Source organism: Archocentrus centrarchus, chromosome 15, assembly GCF_007364275.1.
Source record: "Archocentrus centrarchus isolate MPI-CPG fArcCen1 chromosome 15, fArcCen1, whole genome shotgun sequence".
NCBI lineage: Eukaryota > Metazoa > Chordata > Actinopteri > Cichliformes > Cichlidae > Archocentrus > Archocentrus centrarchus.
Genome location: NC_044360.1, coordinates 9,567,923 through 9,578,107, shown reverse-complemented (window position 1 = coordinate 9,578,107; position 10,185 = coordinate 9,567,923). Strand labels below are relative to the sequence as shown.

The window sequence follows — 10,185 nt, the reverse complement described above, 5'->3', positions numbered from 1 at the left end:
ACAGGGATATCATCTTCAAGCACAGAGAGATGAAGTCAGTGAGGCATTTCTCCAAACATAAGTCTTTTTGGCATATGTTTGAAGGCTAATATCTATTAAGTTTTTCCATTAATATGAGAAGAAATTGTGAATTTATCTGACATCATGATGAGTTGTGGAGAAAAAAAAAAAATGTAATGACTTAGTATTTCATTAGAGACACTGACAGTTTTTGAACAGCCTGCTGTAGCCTGATTTTTTTTTTTTTTTTCTTGGGTGCCAGCACCTACTTCTGCCTCAGCTTTTATCTTAATCAACTGAAAATATTGACTCTGCTGTAAAATTTGTTCTAGTATGTTAAAGGCTTTAATTTTTCACATGGAACTCCTTCAGCCTTCCATAAATGAACTCTGGTAGAATAGTGAAAAATCTGGAGAAATGAAAGCAATCTGGTTGCAGCCTTTTTTAGGTTTTGGCTGCCAGTTAAAGCAAACTTGGAAGACTTGATTTATTGAGAGTAAATTTTAAAAAGTTTGACCAGTGCGGCACAGTGCAGTTCTTGATGATCCTACCAACACCAAAGCATTTGCATCTGCTCTTTACATTATAGAGGATTACTAGCTTGCCATCGGTTTTTAAACTTCACATTTAAGTACTTCAATAATCTGCTTTTTGTGCAGTGTGGCAAAAACAGTCTGTGCCTCTTGCTATTCACAGTACACAATAATGAAAGTAAACAGCTTCAGGGTATGGATTCAAGAAGATTAGTTTAGGAATTAATGAATTTTAAGTCACAGATGTCATAACTGAAAATTATTACCTTGCCTCAGGGTCCTCTGGGTTTTATTATCATGCAAAAAAAAAAAAACAGCTGACTGTCCCCCAAAGTTTAAGTTGCTTACCTGTATTGGTCTGCAGTTTGGTGTATAAACAGTTGTATGACACAAGCTTTTCTGCCCTTAAGTAATAGAAGTACATTGTAATCTGGACTCTGTTGTTCTGATAAGACTCGGGTGTTTCCATTAGTTGATTTCTCTCTTTGGGATAATCACATCTGTGGCAGTAAGTAGGATCAGCGTGAACAGGGGTCAGTGAAGAATCCTCTTAAATTAGCACAAAAGTGTGAGGTTTATCTGACATAAGAAGATCAGCAGCAGACTGCACCTGCTGAGTTACACCTTCTTAGAGAAGTGTCCTTATCACTGTCACTAACATGACAAGAAAGACACCCATGATCCATTTCCCGAAGAGAGCTGACAGCGTGCGGCATGTATAAAATATTTATTATGAATAGCACAGTATGTCACAGTTCATAACAAAGAGTTCCCATTGTGCTTAAAATACATTTCTCATCACATGACGTGAACATAGAGGCATGTGCATAATACATAAACCATACACAAAATTCAAATTCTGCTCTTTCTTGAGAATCAAAACATTGTAGTACAACTTGTGCATATCTCTCTCTCTATCTTTTTCTCTGTGCGTAGAGTTTGCTAACTAGGCAGCTTTCTAGAGCTGACCACAAAAATAGATCAGTGTAAATCTTCTCAAAGGAGCAAAAGTAATTTGTGTATTTAATGCTGCTTGGAAAAGGAGAACGGGGCAATATCATGAAGGCACAGTGTTGCATGCTTCTCAGTAGCAATCAAAGGTAATGACTTTAATATGTAAATGTTGTTGTTATGAAATGCTAGTGCAGTACTCTGTAGCTTAATGTTTTCTATTTTTGTTTCATTGTTTGGATCTGGGGTTTTTTTTTTTTTTTTGGTTTGTTTTTTTAAAATAAATTTTAAAGCAAAGAACTACATATTGCTTTCGAGCATTTCAGAGTGCATCCCCCTTCAGTATTGTATATTTATGGTTTTGCCACAGGCCAAGTGAAAGTATCCTGTATGGGCCATACTGTATCTTTGTTATTGAGCTGGGTGAATCAGAGTTTTAGGTGTATCTGACTGAAAAATTTTTTTAACCATTTTTATTATGAAAACAATCTGATTTGGTTTTCTCCCTCACTGGATACTATAAAAATATACAAATAAATGAAAGAACCCGATCACAAGGAGGGAATACATAGTTTATATCATTCAAAATGAAAATTTAAATATATGAGTATTACCAGATCTGTCATTCATTTGTCATTGATAAAGTGAAACAACAATTTATTGTGGGTTCAGTGAAAATATTACATCTTAAAGAGGAGATATTACGCTTCATATTTTTAATTCTTGGACCAGAATCGATTTGCATGATTCACAGTTCACAATAATTTATATTCATTTTATATTAGGCCTTGGTACAGCCCCTGAGTTCATCCACTATGTGAATCGAGCTGTTTTAAAGGCCAGTGGTCTGATTGGTTGCCCCTCGCAAATAGATTTAAACAGGTGGGTGGGGCTTGTGTGAGATGACCATATTAGGAATATCCACTTTCTCTGACATCAATCAATGGTAAGAGTAGATTAAAAAAAAGATTGCACTAACTTCCTTTTTTTAATAGGCATCTAACACTGTAACATTACTGTATTTAACAGGAAAAAGGAAAAGCATAACAGGTCTGCTTTAATGTGTCATTTTATTACTAAAAATCAGTGCATGTGATTTAATCTTCTGTTCTGACACAAAGATTTAACATTTTGACATTTACATGACTTGACATTAAGCCATCATTTTACTATATGAGACTAATGCTCAAAAATCTGTTGTTAGTAGGCTAGTAACAGTGTTTATCAGTTAATCAGACCTAGAAGTGTTTCTTTCTGAAAGGCTCCTGTAATCATCTATGAATTGCATACAAATTATATTAATGACGGGTGAAAATACATTCAGTTTTCCAGTGTGTGTAGAAATAAGAAAATAAACCAATGACAAAATCCAATTAAATCAAGGTGACAATTGCAGCTATTTGAGCTTTTTTGCCTTAATGAGCTCTGGGTTTTCCCCTTCTCAGTCTCTTCACTTAAGAGACAGATAGAGGGTGATGAAGAAGAAGAAGGGGGGGGGGGGGTGCTGCTGCCATATAACACTTGCCTTACAGTTTTTAAACCACTGTTGAATCTGTTACAACCGTATGTCTACGCTGAAGCAATTTCCATCTCCTTGGTGGAGTACAGTACCACTGCACTTGGGTTTCTATGTAAGGTGCAACTGGCTCTTGTCTGGTTGGTGGATCATTTGCATAAAGTGGAGTTTAAATCTCAGGTGCTCGGCAGGCTCTGAGCTTCTAAATATGTTTATGTGAGCGGCCCATTACTCTGTAGTTTTTGCAGAGACATGAGTGTGGTGTAAGTCTTCTCATCTCACAAAAAAGCAAAAAAAAGAAAAATTCACTGAACTGTTAAATACTTTGAAATTGTTCCAAGAATTTTGCATACTATTCATGTAAACCTGGCAGAGCATGTGCTGTGTGTTGACTGCCAAATCAGAGCCTCAAAACTACAAAAGTAGCCCTGTTTTTTTTGGGGGGGTGTGTGTGTCTGAATGAGTTTCTTAAAATAACACACAATAACTTTACTGGATTTATCCTGTGGTGCTAGGAATGAATTTGTTCAGGCAACCATGCAAGATAAAAAAAAATTAATTAATTATAAAAACTAATCAATGTTGGGTCTTGATGCTGCTCCTGTTTTAGATGCTCAATTGTGAAAATCGCAGTTACAGTTATTAAACTAAATCACCTCAGTTTTAAATCACCTGAAATTGAACATTAAAAATTGTCACTTACACAAAAAGATGCAGGCCAAGACGATCGTGCTCGTCTCATCTGTTCATAGATAATAATAATAAAAGAAAAACTTTTTATCACATCTGTTTGCACTTTAAAAAACATCTGATGGTTGATTTTGCTGATAAGATAAAGACTTTGTCTGGAATCTTTAGAACCGTTCATTACAGTGACTGAATTCCTCAGCGATTCTGTCTGACCTCTTTTCCTCTCCCTTTGATTTGTGAACTCATGCGCAGGAGCCTTATGAATAATCTGTGATCGAGAGGCCGTGGTGATTTTTAGTGCCTTTTTTGTTCTGAGATCAGACTTCTTAGCGAAAGCAGACCCACAAACACTGGCTGTAAACCTAATGAGTTCTCACTTCTGTGATGACATGCCCATTTATTTTTAGCAGGCTGAATTTTTGATGGAAGGAAGGAAGCTGCAGAAAGTGCCGGAGTTAAAACCTCAGCATCTTTTCCCTCTCAGCTGTGTCCATCTCAGCTTGTCTTTTGTGACGGAGAAAGCATGCAGGGAATATAAATTATCCATATCTGTAATAAATAATATAGAATAATGGTTTTTTTTCTTATGAAAAGAAATAATTTTATTCAGTAAAGCTCCTGCTTCTATCAAAGATGAACCCCAAACCATTACTGGTTTAAATGGTTAAAGTAAAGGCGTTAATCTCACTGATATAAAACTATATTTCAGCTGATTGCAATCAGTTTACTTTGGGCTTCATTACCTACAGTCTGATTTTTTTTTTTTAAATGACTCACATTTGCTGAGTGTTATTAAACTTTCTTCCATTATTCATTGTTTCTCAAGTGCAGTGACTGATGTCTTAGAGCTAAATTGTACTGTAAAAGCTAAATGTGCCTTTATTATTGCTTAATACCAGAGCGCATTGCTCTGCTTTGCTTAATGTATCATGCATATTTTTCTCATTTAAGTTCCCCTCATTCAGCCTGTGTGTGTTCGTTTGTTTTCTGATACATGATTGGTCAATAGAATTCAAGGATAAATTTGATGATGAATAATTGGCATATATGTATAATTTTAGTATTTATTGAATATGAATTATTGTCAATTGTAACATCTGAGAAATATTCTTATTTAACAAGAGTTAATGGGAGTTGCAAAGCAAAATGACATTTTAGAGATCCATTCCTGTTACTGTGTATTTTATTTACACTGATTGGAGGAATCTGCCTGATGCTGGTGTTCAATACAAAAATAAAAACATTTTGGGACCTAATAAAAATACAACATTCTGCGTCAACATTCAATTTCTACTGACCCTCAGAGTTTACAGTTTGTCGTCATGTAAAAGTAGTGTAAACCACATGTCTGTGTGATACAAATTCAGGTTTTCTTGGCGACTTAAAAGCTACACCTATGGCAAATTACAGTATAAGCTGCTATTTTTTTTTTATATGCAATTTAAAACAAAAGGTCTTTCAACAGTAAAAAGAAACAGTGTGTTCATGGTTAAAAAAAACACATTTTGTTTGAAAAATGTTCTATATACCCACTGGCCATTTCATTAGGTACACTAACATTAGGTGCATTAACAGGCATCTGACTACCTGTTAACACATATCTAATCAGTTCAAATTGACCATCAGAATGGTAAAGAAAGGTGATTTAAGTAGCTTTGTACATGGTGTGGTTGTTGTTTCACAAACTGCTCACTTACTGGGATTTCCCTATGCAACTATCTCCAGGGTTTACAGAGAATGGTCTGAAAAAGGAAAAAATATCCAGTGAGTGGCAGTTCTCTGGGTGAAAATGCCTTCTTGATGCCAGAGGTCAGAGAAGTCAGTTAACAGAAACTCAAATAACCACTAGATGCATGTCAATATGGACCAAAATCTCTGAGGAATGTTTCTAGCACCTTGTTGAATGCATGCCATGAAGAACTAAGAATGCTCTGAAGGCAAAAGTAGGTCCAACCCAGTACTAGCAAGGTGTACCTAATGAAGTGGAAGTGTATATTATTGTAATGAGCATAACTGATGTTATTGTGGGAACTGTAACAATCAAATATTAAACAAATATACTGTAACAAACACAAAGGATCTCATTTTATTAATATAAAAAAATTGAATATCTGTAATGCATGTTTTCAGATATTTTTGTATTAACTGCCTCATATTAAAAGGGGTTGAAGGGTTAAAGATGTTTCCCAGTTTGAAGGAAGTTTTTCAAAGCCAGAAGCAAGTTAATACATTTAAAGCAGTTCAAGATCATCTGCATTTCAAACACTCACCCTGAGCATGTGCTCCAAAAAGACTTTCACAATGGTGCCTCCTAAAAATACTCAACTCGTATTAGTTTTGTTTGTGTTCTCAAGTGAGAATGAGGACAAACAAAAATCATAATCATGCATGTAAGCGGGTTTACAATGTAAAAATGTACTTCAGGGACCATTCAAGTCAAAAATGACTTGGTGTTTTCAGTCTACTTTCTGACAGCCTGTTTTATTGTACATAAATTTTAGTTTACAAATGGACATTACTATGTTTATAAGGGTCTTGGCCACAGTCAATACCTGTCAAAGTTACTGTATGCATCACGAAAGCTAAGATGCATGTATGTAGCTTTAGCATGATGAATCTACATATCAGGAAAGATGCATAACTTGCCGATTGCTGATTCACTAGTTTTCATTTCATTTCATTCAATTTTCCATCAAGCACAACTATCTGTGGTTTATGGAAATTATGATCTCTGCTCAAACGTGTTTTTGAAAATCAGATTGGTTGGCCAGAATTATCTGTTGTATAATTCATAATGATCCTGGCAGCTGATATAATAAGATAACTGTTTGAGGAAATTACTCTGAGATTGATTCAGCATCTGCAAAGACTGTCCTCTTTCACTGTCAGTGTGAAATAATGCAAATGACTTGCCATGCGGCCTCAATTAATCAAATATGCACCAATTGCTATTTGAGGCGCACATCTACTTTATGTGACATGCAAAGAATCTCATACGAATGCTAACAAACCAGTGGGTCATGCTGCTTCCATTGGTACTTTGCAATGGAGATACCTCTACTGTATGTTCTGTTGAGACTCAAAGTCTGAACAGATTTTTGATAAAATGCCACTGCTCAAAGTATTCTTCCATCATAGTGCAGTGGAAAGATAAAGTCAAACTTATGTACAAACATAGAGCTGTCAGTTTTTATGTAACCTTCAAATGTTTGGCTCCAAGACACACAAATCTAGGCTACGACCTCAACTTGTCAATGCGACGTTACCTTGCTACCAAGCAGGTACACCCTAGAATAAAGGCTGGTGCATCTTACCACACTGCTGCCTAATCTAAATGGTGTACCCAGTGCGCTCTCAGCTATCCAAGTAATCTGGATATTACTGGATTCCAGCTGAGTTTATGGTCGACTGTTGCCTGATGATTCTTTCATCCTTCACGAGAAGATGTCCTCTTTATCCAGTTCTGGCGAAGCAGGTCTAGAAATGTCAAAAAGATGCTGTGGAGAGCCACAGCTTGATTTCCTGGCTTTGAGGAGTTTTAGGACTTCTGTGAGTTGTGCCTCTAGGCCAGACATTCGAACATTTAGGTTCTTAAGGTCATCCTTCAGCTCCAGCTTGAGCTCCTGAAGTGAGGCCTGAAGCGTTTGCTCTGGGATGGGGTAGAAGAAATGCCTCATTTCTGAAGGCTGGGCAGGACTGCGGTCCTGGGGTGTCATGCGGAAGTCACCCACTTTGTCCAGGCGCAGGTCACTTTTGGTAATACCGCTGTCACAAGAGTCTGTCTTCTTTAGAGACATCGGGGATTCCTGCACCTTGGTTCGTTCAGGTAAAGTCTCCATGGATTCAGCTTTAGCCACTGTGTTCCACTTGTCAGCTTTGGCCATTGACTCCTTAAAGCGACCCCAGCCTTTGACTTTGGCTGGTTCAGCAGAACGGCCTCCAACCAAAGAAATGGATGATGGCACCTGCAGCTTTGCCTTGTCTGTGGCCGTACAATTGAGAAGTGATGGTGACTGAGGAGTTGAAGATGAAGGTGTTGCTGGGCTTTCTGTTACTGTGACAATACTGGTAGTTGTAATAGCTGCTTTATCTTTGGGGATGTCCACATAGAGAGGACCCTTCTCAATATCTTGTTCATCTGGTTCTGGTTTCCCAGTTGCCATGCGGGCTTCCTTCTGCTGTCGAAAACGCTGGAAGAGTTTTCGTACCGGGTGATCTGGCGGCAAGTTCAGAGGTGCTTCATTTTTACGGTTCCGTCGCTCCTCCTCCTCCCGTTTCACATCACTGATCTTTCGGAAGACAATCTAAGAAGACAATTTAAAATTACTATGATTAAAAGACCATCATAACAATAAACCCAACACCCAATCTACTCTTCTCAATGTCAGTTTAGTCTCCTGAAGTAGTACAAAACCAGATCGTCATTTTCACCATCTCTCTCATTGATTGTGTGTGAAAGATTGCCAAAATTTCAAAATGTGTGTTCTTTGCAAATGTCACCTTTAAAAGGCTAATTCCCATGGCATATAGGTAAAGTTCATATCAAGCCGCTGGCTTCAGCGAGTGAAGACACACTGTCAGCTTACCACCCAACTGATGCTAATGGACAACCGTGCTTTAGGGATTTTGTATTTTCAGTTTTTAGCTTAGTAGCTTTATGTCTGTGCTTGAAAGTGTCCCAATCTCAGTAAGTAATTTCTTAATCACTGATTAAGGGTTCAATGAATAAGAAAAAAATTATATTCTATATTTGCATGTTCAGGCATAAATTGTTATTTTGTCCACCTTCAATATCCTTCTGGAGCTTTGAAAAACTTCATTTATCCTAAAATGGGCAATTCAATTTGCTACCTCACAATTATACAGAAGTCACAGTCTTCAACGTCCAACGCACAGTTTGTCAGTGAGCAGCTCAACGTTAAGGTCTCCGAGCAGAAACCCACACATGGACTTATACATAAGCGGATGAAAATAAGAGCAAGCTGCTGCTCTTGACATTTAGCAGCTTAATAGAAGAACATATGAAGGAATATGAGTAGCGGTTTGTTTTCCTCAAGAGAGAATGATAGTGCCGACCTGAGGGCAATAATACAAATTCACTTGAGAGAACATACTCGGGTTGACAAATAATATCTTTTGCTCTCTGAACCACATTTCTTCCAAAGTAAGCTCAAGTAAGCTCCAGTAATCCTGGAGTAGACTTTAACAGTGCTGTTAAGACATCACAATGATACTTGGCGTGAAGAAAAGTCCTAAAAGTGACACAGATGAGTCAAAACAGCTGCTACAGCATCTCTGTAACATCTGAATAAAATCCATCAATTAATTAGAACAGTGTGACTATACTAGGAGCATCATACTCTCATATACTGTCATCAGTTCAAAAATAAAGAGTTTGGTGGGAAAATATATAAATTTCTCATGCTGGTAAATAAAATATGTAGCCATGTTTAGCTGCACTTTCGCATAGAGCCTAGCTTTGGACTAGCCCTTAAAGAGATGTCAAAATCTGCTTGCCAGCACCAATTAACCTGTTATAGTTTATCTAGTGTGGTTTGAGCTCCCAAACTGAGAGGCCCCTTGCTGGAATTTTCCTACACCTTTAGGAGACAACATACATGCAGTTTCACATAGGCATTTCAGACACTACACTACTTTATTTGTTCTATACAAAAACTGAAGAACCATAAACTGGCAAACCGTCAGCAACACGTCACAGTGTGTTTAATGCTGTTTCTGAGTCTCTAAGCTAACAGGCTGATGGTGTGAGTCAAACTAATGCAGAATTTTTGAGGATCCATTTTTATGTTTTGTTATATAATCTCAGAACATAAAAATGGATCCTCTACATATATTTGTGTTTACAGATCAAATAATTCAGACCTTCTATGACAGAAAAACTATTAAATCAAGAAAATACCTTAACTTAGCCTGGCATTTCTATACTGATATTTCTTATTAACTAATGCTAACTCGTAATTCAGATAACAGACAGTTTAACGGTCTAGCACTCATTTAATCAAACTCTCTGCAGGAATATGAATATTTTTCAAATTTCCAACCATTTCTTTAACTTAGTATGTACAGATAGCTAAACTCTGAATAACATTTTAGCTTTTCCTCTGTTCTAAAAGTTCATACCAAAAGGCTAATTGAACAAAATAATTTATTGGGTTGTTTTTACTGTACTCAAGAGAAGAGTCTATTATTGCCCCAAATGAAGCAAAGCTAGTCCAGGCAGTTCAAGCTGCACTGCATTTATACACATGCATAATTCTTCACTGCCCCCCTGCTGTAACAAACAAACTCTCCCAATTTTGCCATTCATTTAATCTGCAAGTCATCCTATCTCTCTCTCTCTGTGACATGTCAGTGCACTGCTGCCCTCCATCGCTGCCTGCTGTTTTAACCTCTTCACCACCCAGCATCCACCTACAGGCTAATCACACCCCAGTTTTATATCTAACACATTGCAAGGAATAATGACCTCTAACT

At 37.2% G+C, this 10,185-nt stretch overlaps 1 protein-coding gene across 2 annotated transcripts in view; it reads right to left on the bottom strand.

Moving 5' to 3' along the window:
• Positions 1–7,124: 7,124 nt before the first annotated feature.
• Positions 7,125–10,185, bottom strand: part of kcnh1a (potassium voltage-gated channel, subfamily H (eag-related), member 1a) — a 49,459-nt gene continuing 46,398 nt past the window's right edge. Inside the window, exons 12-13 of one of the 2 annotated variants that reach the window (XM_030747992.1) lie at positions 7,635–7,994; positions 7,125–7,580 (exon numbers count right to left, since the gene is read on the bottom strand). In XM_030747992.1, the coding sequence (XP_030603852.1) occupies positions 7,125–7,580; positions 7,635–7,994 (816 nt within the window). Of the gene's footprint in view, positions 7,995–10,185 lie in introns of both variants that reach the window. The other variant, XM_030747991.1, reaches the window with a different exon arrangement.